The sequence below is a fragment of the Halichoeres trimaculatus genome, unplaced genomic scaffold (assembly GCF_033239565.1).
Source record: "Halichoeres trimaculatus isolate MK-OKI-2021-1 unplaced genomic scaffold, fHalTri1.1 fHalTri1_scaffold_2, whole genome shotgun sequence".
NCBI lineage: Eukaryota > Metazoa > Chordata > Actinopteri > Labriformes > Labridae > Halichoeres > Halichoeres trimaculatus.
In genome coordinates, this window is record NW_027437180.1 from 24,203,293 (window position 1) to 24,220,599 (window position 17,307).

The 17,307-nt window shown below is 38.1% G+C and overlaps 2 protein-coding genes across 2 annotated transcripts; both read left to right on the top strand.

The window, feature by feature from the left end:
* Positions 1 to 1,839: 1,839 nt before the first annotated feature.
* On the top strand, positions 1,840 to 10,400 carry frg1 (FSHD region gene 1). The gene is made up of 9 exons (XM_074693164.1): positions 1,840 to 2,005; positions 2,789 to 2,856; positions 3,531 to 3,653; positions 6,137 to 6,194; positions 6,462 to 6,576; positions 7,647 to 7,751; positions 7,943 to 8,034; positions 9,922 to 10,032; positions 10,258 to 10,400. The coding sequence occupies exons 1-9, from the start codon at positions 1,947 to 1,949 to the stop codon at positions 10,292 to 10,294; spliced, it is 768 nt and encodes a 255-aa protein (XP_074549265.1). The 5' UTR covers positions 1,840 to 1,946; the 3' UTR covers positions 10,295 to 10,400.
* A 1,454-nt stretch (positions 10,401 to 11,854) lies between these two features.
* asah1b (N-acylsphingosine amidohydrolase (acid ceramidase) 1b) lies at positions 11,855 to 17,153 on the top strand. Its single transcript, XM_074690774.1, has 14 exons — positions 11,855 to 12,012; positions 12,128 to 12,174; positions 13,618 to 13,708; positions 13,793 to 13,879; positions 13,986 to 14,064; positions 14,149 to 14,223; positions 14,304 to 14,349; positions 14,447 to 14,591; positions 14,728 to 14,782; positions 14,867 to 14,948; positions 15,454 to 15,585; positions 15,961 to 16,084; positions 16,251 to 16,307; positions 16,382 to 17,153. The coding sequence occupies exons 1-14, from the start codon at positions 11,944 to 11,946 to the stop codon at positions 16,469 to 16,471; spliced, it is 1,179 nt and encodes a 392-aa protein (XP_074546875.1). The 5' UTR covers positions 11,855 to 11,943; the 3' UTR covers positions 16,472 to 17,153.
* Positions 17,154 to 17,307: the final 154 nt, after the last annotated feature.

A 17,307-nucleotide genomic window follows, 5' to 3' on the forward strand; every position in this document is an offset into this window, starting at 1 on the left:
AGTGTGGCTGATTTTGAGAGGCCCTCGTCCCTTTTTCTTTGGTCTGGATACCTTTTCAGTCAGATGATTAAGCTCTTACCAGCTGAGTTTCACTGCAGTGAGCAGATAACACAACCCACTGTCTTAATTTATTTTACTTCCTGACACTGTCCACAAATGATTTATTACCTCCTGTCAGAGGCTCTTGATTGGGCCATTGCAGTTAAATGAGGAATCATTAACATATAAGTTATATGAGGACACTGTGCTTGAGGTCAATTCCCTGCGTTCCTCGCCAGGTGATTAGTGGTGGTTGAGGAAGAGGTCTCAGGGGTGTGTGTGTGTGTGTGTGTGTGTGTGTGTGTGTGTGTGTGTGTGTGTGTGTGTGTGTGTGTGTGTGTGTGTGTGTGTGTGTCCAATAAAATGTTGCTTTTGATGTATGATCCACTGTGATTTGATCTGATATTCAAAAAAACACATTAAGTCAGTGTAATATGGTGTTGATTGACGGCAATGATTATTCTTTGTAAAGTTAATTTGACTTTGGTTAATTTGACAGGCCTTTGTTTCAAAGGTGTAAAAAAAAAATTGAGAAATGTGTGCAAAAGCCAAGCAAAAACAGCTATGTACACCAGGGACGGAGCCAGAATTTCAATTTTGGGTGGACAAAACCAATTATGGGTGAGTCTTAAATTACAAAAGTTAGTAAATAAATATTACTATGTAGATAAAGTACTGTTACTATGCATATTCTGAAGCAGATTTGGTTGATTTGGGATCCTTTAATATTTGATAAAATTTCAGTGCCCCAGACGGCAATGCCTCTCAATGGTGTTGGTCAAAAAGTGGTGCTCTAACACACCAATAGGGTGCGCCGCCTCAACTTTCGATGTATTAAAGGCTGTTAGAGCAGCAACATTAACCACAGTTGGAGAAAAATCTACAGACTTTCCCCAAATCATTCTCTACTCCTACCAGTATAACATGAGGCTGAATGATTCATTACTTTTTTACCAACAGGCTAAAATTTGCCAAACTTGGCTCATTTGAAAAGACAGGGATTCTTACAATAACGAACTGAGTGTAAAGTGACATAATTCTATGACACAGATTTTTTTAAAAACAGATATGGAAAGAAAAAAAATTCTGAGAAAAATTTGAGGTGGGCCTGCCAGAAAGTGGATGGGCCTGGGACCCTTGGGCCCACCCACGATGCCGCCCCTGATGTACACACCTGACTGAGCACAGCCTGTGGTGACTCCCAGTTTAAAGTGTTCTGTATTTAATGCTGAGTTCTGAGTACAATATCCTTAAGTTGCATGGCTGAAGTAAATATTTTTAAGTTTAACTTGGAATAATGTATCTAAAACCATGCTAGTCCGGCACAGGGTTGTTAATTTACTTTTGACTTGAAGTCTTCACATAATTTTTAAAGTTTTGTTTACATAATTGTTTCCTTCAAAAACCAAGATATTTTCATATATAGCCTACTTTATATGAACACCAGACAATGATACCTTGCATGTACCTAGCCTGCATAGTAACATCACAAGCTCTGCAGTGTCACATAACGGTACATCCATTTTATCAGGACTGTCATAATGGATTACTGTGGTTCTCAGTAATACATTGCATCCCAGATGAGAGGTAATTTGCGAGGTCCCTAAATGTAGGGAACACAGTTATAATGGTTAGCATAAACTAAAACTCAAAATTGTCAAAATCAGTCTCATATTATTTAAAAAAAGAGTAGATAAATAAAGGAGGAAAAAAAACTAATTTAAATTCATAATCGCCTTCGTTAAAATAAAGGCGGGAAGAGAATTTGAAGTTTCTTTTTATTTTGGTAAATGGCTGATGAGAAGTGATGGTCCTTCGCGGCTACCGTAGTGTTGTGGCTCCGAACAGGAAACAGCAGTCGCGCTCTGTTCTTCTCTTAGCCGTGCTGCTAACCACGAATTGCAGAAATGGCAGAATACTCCAACGTTAAATCAACCAAATTAGTTTTAAAGGGTCTGAAAACAGGGTAGGTGGTGTTTTTTGTGTACATCATTGACTGTTTACGCTATGCTTACGGTAAGGTACTGTAGGTTAACAATCTGTTAGTTACACGCTACTCTTTCTTTAGTTTTGCCAAGCTTAAAAGATCGGCACATTGTAAAAGACAGACACGGCTGTAAACGTGTTAATATCCTTATTTGAAAGGTCCCAGCTCAAATAATCACCGAGACTCAAAATGGAGAGAGGAGCGGGCTCTATTAATAAATACTACCAGCAGCAAGCCATATGTAACGTCAATGAGATTTAAGCAAAGTGTTTAATTTTCTGACACACGTTTACCCATGAGTATAATTTGTATGTAAGTGCATGGGACTCTGGTCTTATAACAGTAGATAAACAATTTTTGAGAATCTTACAGGAATACAGGCACCATCACTTTGAACTACATTCAGTAACATTAAAACAAGATATCAGGGACGGAAATTGAGGATAAAATAAGTCTGTCAGGGAAGATTACCACCAACTGTACAATCAAAAACATCCAGAAAATAAACTTTTCAAAGCAAAGTTCTTTAATTTTGTAAAACTCTGTATTTTAAACATTGGGTAAAAATACAAATCTGTGTATCATCCAATTGGATGATACACAGATTTGTATTTTTTATTTTTAGAATAATAACTTTTAAAAGTTATTATTCTGCGCTTATTTGAATTTAAAAAAGTAATATATTTGCGGAAAAGATATATGTTGTTTTGTGTTTTTGTTTTATTTTGTTTGTATTTTATTTATTATAATATTTTTCTACAGGAAAAAGAGGAAGCATAAGGATAAGAAGAGATCAGCTGCAGATAATGAGGAAAAACCTGATGTTGTTGGTATGTCTGTTTTCTAAAAATAAGATTATAATCAGGAAATATTCTTACACGCTCAATGTTCATGGGTGAGTTCTCTTTCTAAGGCAATTATTGGGATAAGAGGTGTAAATTAGTTCAACAAGTCTTATCAAGTAACATAAACGCTACTCACTGTAGTGTTTTCACAACAAAATCTAATATGTCTTGTGAATGTAAATTAGTAATTACATCATCTTCTATCCCACTTATCCTGTTCAGGGTCGCGAGTTACTGGAGCCTACCCCAGCAATCTTAGGGTTTAGTAGTTTTTTAGCTGTAACTGATAAAGAAATCTATTCTTGTGTGGAAGGAAAACAATTTGATGACGGTTTCAGAAATTACTGGGATGTTTATGTCAAGATTTACTTTATTCATTAGAACATCACTGAGAGTGATGGCCATTAATTCTTTTCCATGGCCTCCATTTTATGGTGTTGTGATCACTGTCAGTGTCAAGAAGCAAATGGTGGAACCAATGATCACCTTCTTTAAATTTAACACCACTGACAAACTTCAAAAATCACATACTAAAGATGAAGTATGTGTCAGTAAACTGACAGACAAAATGCCAGAATTTGTCTTTGGAGTAGAAACTTAGCCTTGATGTTGCCATGGTTGTTAGTACAGCTCTTGACATGCGTCTATCTGCTTAACAGCTGGCTGGTGGTCTATCAGCAGCTTTGGGGAGATCAGTGGAACAGTAGCTATAGAGATGCAGAACAACTCGTACATCCATGCCCTGGATAGTGGCCTCTTCACACTTGGAGCACCACACCAAGGTAAGAGGAGCTTGAGTATGGTCATTCCAGCAGCCGCTCTGACTTAAGTTAACACTAAAGATTTCTTTGTTTCTTCAGGTTTTTGTTTCATTATATATTTTCCTTTGTTGTTTTTGTGCTTCAAATCATTTCCCATAAGCCAAGCAACAGAGCTCTGTGGAGTGATGTCAAATAACCAAGTCAGACTTTGAAAATGTTAGAACTTTTCCAAAAACATTTCTTTGATGTAGTAATGTTTTATTTGTCATAGCTCCAGGTAAATTGAAAAAGAAATATAGACCAACTGAAAAATGTATTTTGCTGTACCCCAAGTTTGAGATTGCCCATCTACAACAATACATAAAAGAAAAACACCTGTGATGCTTTTGAGGTCAAATTTGATTATCTTGTTGGCCATTTTGACACCTCTGCAATGCTTTATTGAATGTTGATGTTGCTATGAGGTTTTAGACCAGTGGTCCCCAAACTATGGCCCGGGGGCCGGATACGGCCCACCTCCACATTTTGCCCGGCCCCCTGAACAATTCCAGAGGAGCATTATGATTTTTTTTTTCTGTTTGGCTACCTAATCGAGACTTACACATGCAAAGAATGTAACTTTCTATACCACCCTTCTGCAGTTTGTGCCCTATCTGAAACCCCTCCCTTAAAAAAAATCCTGTCATACAACCATACTGGTAGTGAAATGTATTGTGCTGGTAGGTGTTGTATCACTTAGTTTGGTTTCTTAGTCTGCTTGCTTTCTGGTTTTCACAGTAAAGTTAATGAGAGAGAGCTGCAAAGAGTGGTGTCTACAAGAAATGTAATATTTCATGGTCTTTTTTTCTGTGAAAAACCTGAAAAGGGTTATTTAGTTATTATTTATTTCATAAATGGTGTTATATATTTCATTAATAGTGTTATTGTTTATTTTCAGTTTTTTTTTTCCTGTCAAGATCCCAGCAAGGGTTGTTAATATTTGGTTATGCGTGGATTTCTAGGAAACAATAAATATTTACGTTTGGACACCTCTGCGATTGTCACACGTTTTGTTTTTACAAACTGACCCTGGCCCCCCATCAGAGAAGGGAAAAATTGTTTGGCCCTGATGGGAAAAAGTTTGGGGACCCCTGTTTTAGACCATAAAATAAAAAAACAAACTGTACACACAACAGTGTTTTGTAGTGGGACTATAGAAGTGGAGCAGTATTAAAATGAAGAACCAGAAAGCTGTAGGCTGTACATTGTTCCGAATCTCATTGTCTGAATATTTTACTAAGATGCCTATTTTTATCTACTCACTAATCCCACAGTTCAGCAAACTTGAAGAACTTAAAACTCAATTATGAGGTTATTTTTTGCTGTAGACTTCAGGCATTGTGAGGGCATGGTTAAAGGGGGGGGTTTGCCTTCAGTCCACAGAGCAGTGAGCATTTTTAAATCGTAAATTCAGACACCAGACTGAAAAGGCTGAGCAGGGGTTGAGTTGAGGGTAAGGACAGAGAGCCAACTCCTGAGCTCTCCCTCACTTCTGCCCTCAGGCACTTCAGAGGGAATGGTACTCATTGAAACAGTCTGCCCGGCAGGAGACACTACCAACAGTTAATTCAGCCCACGTTTTATAAGAACCAGCGGAAACAGCTCTGAGATTGAAACTTCCCAATTCCCTTAGTGGGTCTTCATCCTCTGCATGCACATAAGCTCATTTCTGGGAGATGAAAGAGGATGTTAGCTAGCAGTTTAGAAATAGAGATTACAGATTTACTCCTCTTTACTGGATTTTCTGCACCAGCAACGCTCAGTGGATGATACAGCGTTTAAGAAAAGTGCAGAAAATGTTTACATTCACCTGCAGGTCAGAGAGAGCATACCGCTGTCATACTCCAGAGATAATAATGTTTTTGAAAAAGCAGTTTGTGACTCTTCTTATCATGGGTTTATTAATGATTGCCCCAGAGTTTCTCACAGGCCCTACCCTGACCTGAACACTGCATGATGCTCTACAAACTGTGCAATATCTTGATATATTGTGAAGGCCTGAAAGTGACCCGATTACAGGCAGATAGGTTTAATGAAAACATGAGGAACTCAGGTGACCTCCTTTAAAACAAAGCATTAAAATGCAACACAACTGTGCCTTTCATATCTTATTCACATTATTCCAAACATTAAAAATGTCTCAGTGCTGCTTAACTGGACCCACAAAAGCACAGAGCTATGATGCCAGAGGTTTTGCATTATTAATAAGAAGAATGCATAAGTAAAACATGAAGCAGATTTCAGGGATAAACTCATGAGAGGAAATTATTCTCATTTTAATAGCGGCACAAGATTGTTACACTGTTTTTGTATTAAATACTACATGACTGTTACTGTGTAGTAAAAGTTTTCGCCGTCAAAAACTGCCAGATAAAAATGTACATATAAACTTGTAAAGGAGCCATTGAAGAAGAAATACTGCAAGCTTTGAATCTCTAAAAGGTAAACTGTTTTATACTTTTCAGTTGATGAAGGACCCGACCCCCCAGAACAGTTTACTGCTGTCAAGGTGTCTGATTCAAGGTGAGCAAACAAGGTGCTGCTGCAATTTATGTTTGTGTGGACAGATAAGCTCTGAGAGCATAAAAAGTGGATCTTTGTAGGGACTTTCTAGATGTTTGCTGCAGCGTCCAACTCAGTACCCATCATTTTTAAACTCTCACTGTTATGGAGACACTACTTTCTGGAGGAGTTCAGGAGTGAAACATTTTAACATTTTACTTTTCGTTTGCTAAACCATGCCACTTGACTGCCACAGTAGACTGATTTGATTATTTGTTGCCATTGCAGGTTGGCCTTGAAGTCTGGGTATGGAAAATACCTTGGCATCAACTCAGAGGGTTTGGTGGTGGGACGCTCTGATGCGATTGGGGCTAGGGAACAATGGGAAGTCGTCTTCCAGGATGTGAGTGGATTTTTTCTCCAGTTATTCTGACCGTTGTCCATATTTAGATTTAACCTCAAGGACCCAGTACCATAAAGAGACAGAGGATTCTAGACATGCATTTTCAACAGTCTCTTAAAATGCTTAACAATTAACCCATGAATCAATATGTGGATCAACAGAAAAGTAATCAGCCATTATCAAACTACCAGGATCATTTCTTGGTCAATTTAATGCTGGAAGTTTTCTCATTCCAGCTTTTGATATATGTTGGTAAACTGACAGAGGGACTGAACTTCAGGATTCTTTTTTTCTGTCAACCCATCAATTATGTTTAAATGACATTTTCTGCTTTTGGGTTATAGAATGTCAAGAAATTCTACAAAGAACTTTTGAAATTTCTTTTTATTAGAAGAAACTGAACATATCTCACATTTGAGAAGTCAGGGATTTTTTTCTTTGTAGGATAATACAGTGGGCATAAAACAAAACTGGAAAAAGAGAGTGGGTAATAACATGCAGCAAAGGGCCGCTTTGTGAACCATACATTCTGTGTATGAACTTGCAATTTAAAACTGCTAAACCAGTGGAGAATACATACATATAAAAAAATCATAAAGAGGTTCAAGCAGTAGTTAAAAGATAATCTCATTAATGTGATAAGAAATGTACACATTTTAATATTCATCTATGTAAAAAGATCTTCCTGTTTCGTTTAGTGTCCAAATGAACTCTTTTGATTTTTTTTTGCTGTGTAACATCATATTGAAATAGGCACTTATATTTACCCACCAGCCGCTGCCTTTCACGGCTCGCCTCATGGCTGATTGGAGTTCAGCCCCTGAGAGATAATGCTTCACTTTAGTCTTAAACTACTAATTCATTATGCAGAATGCATCTACCTTATCGCTTTAGCACACTTCTCGCCTTGATGCTTTGTTGAACCTTTAAACAACCTGCCCAGCACAACCTTGAGACTCTTTAACATCAAATATCGGGCAACCCTTCATGCCTGTCACAACAACCAATCCCACTGCAATTCTATCTAATCTACTGCCTCCTCTGCTGTGTCTCTTTCTGTTCCGCCTCAGGGCAAAATGGCTCTCCTGGCAGCAAATAGCTGTTTCATCTCCTACAGTGACAGTGGGGACATCGTGGCCAAGAGCAAGACAGCAGGAGATGGCGAGATGGTGAAGGTGATGTGTAAATTGTGTTCTCTTCCGCAAGGTTGCGTGTTAATACTTTTATTTTTATGCGGGCGATCTCTGTGGGGACCTGAGATGGGAGGGAAAAAACTGTTTGACCTCACTTCAGGGGGTTCAACTTATTGATATTTAATGCAAACCTTCTCTCTGTTCATGTATTTTTATCCCTCACTGATGAACAGATCAGGTCAAGTGCAGAGCGGGAGGTCAAGCGTAAAGACGACATTGCAGAAGAAGACAGGGGCAACGTGAAGTCCTGTGAGGTCAATTATGTGTACGTAACCTCTACATCTATACAACTTTTAGTGCTGATCCAGCAAAACATTATTGGCTTGTTCCTGCATCCACCTCAAAATTGTTAAAACTTGTAACCCCCTGTTTAGAGCTGCAGACATTTTTGTGCTGTGTTAATGTGGGCTGTAAGTGCCTCACATGTGATTATAACACACCAAAGCTAAAAAAAAAAAATTAGGATGTTCGAAGTAGCTTTCCTTGGAGTTAGTTCAGTTAACTGCCCTGATATAAACACTTTTTTACATCCTGCATGTTAGACGGATATGTGTAGCCCAGTGGTGGCTGCCTGTCAGTCAAGGAGGGGAAGCTCATTGTTTTCCAACTTAATGTGAAAAAATCCCTTTTGGTTGCACTGGTCACAACGGTCAGACATTTTCAAGAACTCACAAGCATAATAAAGGTTGACAACTATTGCAGCAATGGTAAACTGCAACACCACACCTCTTCACAGCCTCACAAATTACTGGGCTGTTATAAGCTCCTCTCTGACATAGGGTCAATAGCAGTGAAAGGTTTTGCACTCACACACCCACAAACTTACACTAGAAACTGTGATTGCTGTCTTGTCAACGTGTATACAGAGTCTGCACCTCTCACATCGTGTGGTCACATGTATACTGATACACTTTGAATTTTAGTCTTTATGGCATGGAGGCTGACTTACTTTGTTTTGCTCTGGAGATACCTGTGAAAGTAACTTAGGTCACATGTTAGCAGTTTTCTTTCCTATAAAACACAGATAGAGAACAATGAAAGTTTCAGTGATGAAAAAAATAAAAATGAAGCATTTCCACAGGGGCAATTTAAGAACTATCCATCCACCCATTATTTAGTCAATTACAGTGTTACACATTCAAAAAACCAGACACATTCACATCACATCACATCGGCAGACAATTTCAAATCACCAATTTACTCAAAGAGCAAACTACCCCTGGAAAGAAGTCACACAGAAATAGTAACAACATACAGCTCCACACAGAAAGGCGTCAGCTGAGATTCCAACCAAGAACCTTTTTGTTGTGAGGTGAGAGTGCAAACCACTGGGCCACCTTGGAGCACTTATTATGTACCAGATAATTAAATATGAGGAATTTATTTACAGATGGAGTATCTCATGTTTCTCTATTTTAAGACATTTTACATGTCTTTAAAGTGCCATTAGTCTTAAAACTGTTGTTCTCATATTTGTGTTCTGTAACAGCTTGACATTGTGCAGTTTAAGCAGCACACCTGTCAGCCTTCTTTAAAATGGGTGCTGAAGTGCCCATTTTACTCTGATTGAAGAGGACAACAATGCCATTTTCTTTGAAGTTGACAACAAAATCACATCCCTAAATGTAGGATATCGCCTTTAAGTTATCGCCTCGTCAGTCCTGCCCCTTGAAGATGCAATTGAAGGTCTGCTGTTGAGGATGGAACAGCACATTTCAGCGTCAAATGTTCAGTTTTATATATACGCCCCATCTGTGGCCTATTAGGATACAGGCAATATGTCAGAAGCTGTTCTTTGCTTGGCAGGCTTTTGCCAGAGTTCCCACTCAATTATTTGTTTTAGATGAACGCAGAGGAAACCGACTCATCATGCTGACATTCTGATAATGGCTGCCCTTGGGCCTGTGTCTTGATGTAGGGTTAAGTGTCTCAAATGCCTTTCAAGATAGAGTGCAGCCGTGTAATCATAGAACACAAGCAGAGGGAAGAGAAGCTAAATATCAGACTTGTTTGCTTTTTCTGGTTTTGATTTTTCTGTTTGGGTGTATGTGTGTGTGTGTGTGTGTGAGAGAGAGAGAGAGAGCGAGAGAAACAAGTGGTAAGTTGTTTAACTTTGGCATCATTAACATTAACACTTCCTTGTTTGTTACAGAAAAAAGTTTCAGAGTTTTCAAGATCGGCGGCTCAGGGTGAATGAGGAGGAGACTTCTTCGCTGAAGAAAGCCAGAACAGATGGGAAATTCCACGAAGCTTTGCTCGACAGGTCTGAAATTAAGCATAATAAATATTAACACACATTTTTCATTTGATTTTTGATATCATCAATCTTCCCTAAGTCATTCATGTAGAAAGAAAATAAATGTGTACAAAAAGATATAAAAATAGTTGCAAATATAGACATGTTCCCCAAATTTATAAGAAGCAGAGCATAACTTTTGGACACACAAATGTTTACACTGAAAATAATGTGACTTAATTTCTGTTACAGGAGAAGCAAAATGAAAGCTGACAGATACTGCAAGTGAAGTTTGTGTACGTCTTGGAAAATGTCTTTTTTATAAAACTGGCCATTTGATTTTTCTTCAGTGTTGTCTCAAATGTGTTTGTTTTTATATTCTGAATAAAATTATCTGGTCAAAGCTATTTTGTTGGGTTTATTATTTCTCAGTCAGATGGATTATTCTAAAATTTTTTCTATAAATTTTATATTCTATATAAAATGTTAGTATTTAGGTTTGTACTGTAAATAATCTCTGGTGAAAAGAGATTAACCCCACTGTTTATCCCTTTTTGCTGGTTTCAAGAGGCAGCTTGAAGCAAATTTAGAGCTCTTCCTTTGGTTTACAAAACAGTGACAAGAATGGCTCCTACCCAACTGGAGTCCCTCATCCAGGGCATTCTTTCTTGCCCGCTATGCTCTGCTTGTGAGAAATGCCTGGTGCTCCCAGCCCAGTATAGCTCTAAATCTCTAGCCAGACACTTCTCCTTAGTTGTTCACAAATGGTGGGATGAATTACCCAATCCCATACAATCTTCTTTTAAGAGATGTCTAAAGACTTAACTGTTCAGGGAACACTAAAGGGAAGGTCTAAAACCCAGCTCTAAATCAATATTTAGGAACAGCAATGCTCAATATTAAATGTTAACATTGAATTATTAGTTGTGAGTTAAATTAGAAAACATTAGAAAAAAACAATTGCAAAAATGATCAGAGGAAAAAGTACAAAACTTAAAATGCAGATCATTTTTGTCATCGGCCTCAAGAAGGATCAAACTGATTGTTGAAACTTTACCTAGCACTTTCCTTTTTGTATATGTTCACTTATGTCCTTGTTTGCTGAGCAAAAATTTGCTGCAAATGTTATCTCAAGAGAATTAACAAAAAGACCAGGGCCAGCCTGCAGTATTTGTTATATGATTTCTGAAATGATTTTACCTAATTAAGCTTAAAACAGTTTTATTAATACAATCTAGGAAACAAAGAGGATATGTGATTGATTTAAAGGACCTCTTTCAATCATACATCTCATGGATTTCTCAGATCCCCTTTCCCTTACTATAGTTCCAGACTACAAATCGAAATTGTCCAAGCCATTGCTATGCAAAAAGACACAAAGGCCATAAAACAGATTACATGTATATATAAGTCCTAGAAACAGAAATTGACAGAAGTAATGTTTATGTATTGCTGTCATTGTAGATATATACAATCTGATTACAACAATCCAAAAATGCATCGGTTTTTACTTGTATCAGTGGCTCATTATTATCTCATCACAAAGCCATAATATATAGGCTCTTTGTGGCTGTTCAATATTACGAGTTAGTGGTCATGTTATTTGTTTTCATTTCCGTGTGGAATGAGCCACTGGTCCATCTTTTTCAGGGGTGTTGAGCAGCACATTGCTAATCACTGCGTCGTGGATTATCTCTTCTATTGAAATAAAAAAAAATACTGCTTTATTTTTCTAAATATAATTACATGTAAAATTTTAATGATACCATGTTCATCTTCGTATTATGAGTTTAGTTCCACGTTTAGAGCTTCCGGGCTCCCCTCTCTTCCTGAACGGTGGGTTACCGTCACGAGATAAACAGATGAAGCTTCCGCAGTAAACTTCATGCTTGTTCCTCTCCGCTCGACGACCCACTGTTTGAGTGAAAATTTCTAAAAATGGGTCACTGTGCACTTTTTATTCTAGCGGCATTATTTTCTGTGGCGTCGGCACAGTTTGTACCACCGGTAAGTGACATTATACTTTTTGTGAATGCTGTTTCTCACACGTTATTTATTTGTGTTTTGAATCTGAAATCACAGAAACCGCCAATGACTTTAATATTACTTGCTTTATTCACAGTACACTGAAGACTGCCGGGCAGAGATGTATCCACCTAGGGGCCCTACGTAAGTAATCATGAACTGTTTAAGGTATTTTTGTGTTGTTAGCAAGCTAGCTTTGCAAGTCATTTGCGTATTTTGCGTCGCTTGTGTTGTATTTCTGAACTGTGTTACCTTCACTTGCCGTCCGGGAATCTAAAGAGGCGTAACCTGCTGCTAGTTTATGCCGCTTATTATTTCGAAAAAAATTTCGGATCTGTTTTATGTGACGTTGTAGATGCTTCTACTGAAAAAATTATGATATTTTAACTTTTTTCAATTATTATTTGAGTATCTCTCAATCTCACTTCACTTTACACAACAGAAGGTTGAGAGACTTGTTTTAGGTCTTAGTCATCCTGACATACCCAGCTCTCCTTAGATCGATTCATTGAACAAGCAAACAATCTGCTAAACATTGATGCATACCGTTTTCCTTCGTTTTACACCACTATAAAGTGAATCTATCTGACTTTTTGGCTGCAACTTGTCACAAAAGAAGAGCAAATGAAAGATTTGAACAAGGCCCCATTAGAAAATAGTTTTCAGTAGTTAATCTGTTGATAATCAGAAGACTAAAGAAGCACTTAACAGTTTACAGATATGACCTTGTAAGGCTCAGGGACAACATATCTGTAACATGAAATCTGAGCTTGCTGCATGGAATTTGAAGGTGTGTATATGAACTCATTGGTTAAAAACTAAAGGGGGAAAAAGCCTGTAGAAGTGTGATCGAAAAGGTTGTTAAATTTGAAAGTTACCAAAAGGTATTACCAGCTTAAAATTTACACAAAGGTTCTCAGAACTCTTAAATCAGATCCAACATGCATGCACTCAATGAGGATTTGTTGTTTTGATTCACAACTCATAACAGAAATGATTTTACCTCAGGCAGTGTAAATGTAAGGCATATTTGTATGGAAATTTTCTTTTTTATTTTATTTCACAAAAGTATTTACTCGTTCAACAGTTATTCTATTTCAGTTGCATAATGTTCAAGCTGACATTTCCAGCTGTCCCTGAAAGCAGCACACCTTCATAAACATGCTGACATAATGATACTAAAGGCAAACTTTGGCTGCTTTTTACACATGATCAGCGTCTTTATTACTTTCAAATTACAAGTTAGCAGTTCAGCCAATATATAGTTAAATTCACTATGAAAATCCCTTTAAATTGCTTGTTTGTCACACTGGTGCTCCTTGTACTCAAGGTCTTCTTTGGCATGAAACAGAGAGTTGTGAAGTTTGCATGTTTGGAGCTGTAGCTGCCAATAGTTGTGACTGTTTTGTTGAAGCCTAACCAAAATTTCAAAAATTTGGGGATGTTAATCAAAGAAATAAGTTTATCATGGGTTTTCTACACTAGATCAGTTAAAACATTGTGTCTTATCCTTGAGGTTGAGAGTCAGACGGTTGTCTTTTGCATTATTATGCTTCAAGATTTTAACAGCCTCCCCTCTCTGGACAGGTACAAAGGAGGAGTCGGTTGGTACACGGTGGACCTAGACCTGCCTCCCAGGAAGAGATGGACAGATGTTATTACTGACAAGAAAACAGAAGTAGGAATAAAATTAATGTTTATGGCTTTTTATAAAATAAAAATTAATGAAAATAAAAATTAACATTAATATCTCTCTTTAAAGCTGGCCACCATGATCCAGGCCATCAAAGACTTGGCTGATGCATTTGTTCCCAGTGGTAGGCTGATAGAGCTGGTGGATATCACACTGGTGAGCATTATTCCTAGCTATGCAGCATGTTTGGATGCAATATTGAATACTTTATTTAAACGATGAATAGTGTTACATCTGCAGCTTTGTTTGTTGTTTTCTGCAGCCTTTAATGGCAGGTACACTCCCTGCCCCTTTTGGTGATGAAATAAAAGGAATAGCAGAAGTTTCAGGAGTTCCTCTAGGTAAAAAAAATAAAAAACAAGCATATAACTTCCATCTGAACTCTGCCCTTCTTAAAGATTTTTTCCCTCTTTATTTTAATACAGGTGAAGTCGTATTGTTCAACATTTTCTATGAAGTGTTCACAGTGTGCACATCAATTGTTGCGGAAGACAATAAGGGTAAGTGATAGTCCTTAAAGTAATAGATAAATTGACTCAATAATCATTTTTAAGTATGGATGTCTTTCCCCTTCTTAAAGGTAACCTTTTCCATGGAAGAAACCTAGACTTCGGATTATTCATGGGGTAAGAATCATCCCCAAAGTCTAATTTTTCAGCTTGCTTTCTAAGACCTAGATCCTGTAAGCTAAAATCTCATGAGACATACATTCCCTCTTCACAGCTGGGATATGAAAAACAAGTCATGGATCATTAGTGAGAAGCTGAAGCCTCTGGTGGTCAACCTCGACTTCAAGAGAAACAACCAGACGGTGTTCAAATCAACAAACTTTGCAGGATATGTCGGCATGCTGACTGGCATCAAGCCTGTGAGTCATTCAGAGTTATGCAACTGAAGTTAACGTCATGAAACATTATTTAGCATAGCTGATGACTTGAGAAGATTGCGTGCAGAAAGTTTGGGATGTAAGGAAGAATAAAAAGACTTTCATGTTTCTGTTTCAGCACATTTTCACTTTGACTATGAACGAACGCTTCAGTCTGGATGGAGGGTACATTGGTCAGTGATTAACTGTTTACCCACGTCCAAAAAGATATGAAAAAATCTCTTATCTTGTTTTCACCCAAATTTGTTCACTTTTAGGGATTCTGGAGTGGATATTCGGGAACAGGGACGGGATGTGGATGAGCTTTCTTACTCGCTCTGTCCTTGAAAATGCACACAGGTGCGTCTGATTTTGAAATTATTTTTAGGAGTGTTGGTCCAGTATGATGTGTGTTCCCATGCAGGGGATGCAGATAATACAACTGTGTAAAAGAAGATGAAGGCCATACACACATGTTGTGCAGACTTTAGTTTTTTTTCCCGAAAAACATGAATCTGCTCCATTTGACATGCCTAGAATAAGTTTATCAAGTTTATTTGTGATTTCTGATTCAACAGTTAGGCAATGAAAATGCCGAGCATGAGACAGAAAGCAGAATTGAGACAAGACAATTTAGAAACACTGGACAACTGATGCCTCAGAAAACAGGATTTAAAGTAGAAGGTAGCATAAATGAGCTAGATTTGACTAGAATTAACTGCTTTAATTTGGAGAAAGACAGTTTCAAATAGTAGGAGTTTTAAAGAACAGAACTGAAGCCAACTTGCATTTTCTTGGAGCGTTGCCTCTCAGCATAATGTGACAGTATGTGTCCAAACACTGATTCTTGTTGTGTTGTCACTAGCTACGAGGAAGCCAAAACCCGGCTGGCTCAGACCAAGCTGCTGGCTCCAGCCTACTTCATTCTGGGAGGAAACAGCACAGGCCAGGGCTGCATCATCACCCGGTCCAGGGAGCTCAGTCTGGATGTCTTGGAGTAAGTAATCACACTGATTCTACAGATATCAGACCAGCTCAACAGAAAGTTTACTCTCTTGTGATACAGATATGCTTGTGACTATATTGTCACAGCTTTTTTTTTTACCTTGACAAGACGAGGTATGACACACCACCATCACTTTCAGATAGTAATTGAATTGATGTGTGAATCCCAGGGGTGTTTGGATATTCAGTGGGTTTTGAAGTCTGCACTTGTCACCATGACTGAGCCTTTCTGCTCATTTCCATACCTGTCCCTAAACCAGGAATCAGTCACAGCCTACGTTTCATGTCACCTGATTCAACTCTATCAGTTGCCTCATATGGCTGCATTTCACATCTTGTTAAATTTTTTTGTTACTCATTTTTTTAGGATCGACTTGAAACTGGGTCGGTGGTATGTCTTGGAGACAAACTACGATCACTGGGAGGATCCCTTTTTCCTGGACGATCGCAGGACTCCAGGCAAGAAGTGCATGAACCAGACCACACAGGCAGTGAGTACTGATGACACACTTTCTGACTCTCATGTGAGGATGTGCGTGTCTTTAAGGAGAAGTTCAAGCTTGTGTCTGTCATGTGGTTTCAGGGCTGAAGTTCAAATCTGACACTTTCGGTTCATGTTTTATCAAAGTGGTAAAAACACCTGTTACCTTTTTTCAGAACATTTCACTAAAGACCATGTATGACGTGCTCTCAACCAAACCAGTGCTGAACAAGGTCAGTCTTTTATAGTTGTATCTTTATTAAAAGTTGCATCAGTGTTATGTTTTAACTCATCCTCTGTGTTACAGTTGACTACATACACAACACTGATGCAAGTGTCTGAGGGAACACTGGAGTCGTACATCCGCGACTGTCCAAACCCCTGCATGCCCTGGTAACACCTCAACCCCTGAACCCAGATCCGTTTGACGCTTACCTGCACAGAGCAGCTGTGTTGGAGATGAGGTCAGCTGATGTTGGAGCTAAATTTAAGGGTTCTCTGTTAATGTTTGCACTGCTACCAATCTCCTGAACCAAAGTGCATCTCCACAGCAATGTCAGTTGTGATTAATTTGTTTGATAGTTTGCAAAACAATCTAAGCCTTGAGCAAGCTTTGAAAGAAACAGAGTCCTAAATTTCTGTGTACTAAGGAAATTTTGTATGTTTGTATGTTTTCCCTCTGCTGTGTTTACTGTGATAACAAAGGCATTATTTTAGGATGAGTCTGTCAGTGAATCCAGAAGATAATTGTTAGACAATTCAACTAATGGCAAAAAGCCACCCCACACTCACCATGTTGTGCCTCCAAACTGTATGACCTTGCTTTAATGTTTCTCCAAGGCTAATTCAACATTCAGACAACCATGGGGTCGCAGAAACTGTGACCGCTTACCTTTCCATTTCACACTGAAACTGACCAACATACCTCTTTACTTACACTTTTCCCTTTTTTAAATTTGTTAATAGATGTTTAATAAAAAGATCAACAAATCTAAGGCTCTGTTAGTAGCATTTTTATTCACTTAATGGATTGAGTTCATTTAAGATTCTGTTTGTGCATCAACTTGTGAATATTTTCCCGGTTAACTGATAAATCTGTCGACCTGTGTTATGTCAGAAAACTGTAAACACCAGAAAATCACATTCTTTGACGTGTCAGTGTGAGTTTTTAAAGAAATTTTAGTTACACATACATACATATGACTTGCTATTAATTGTGTTTAGTAAACCAAA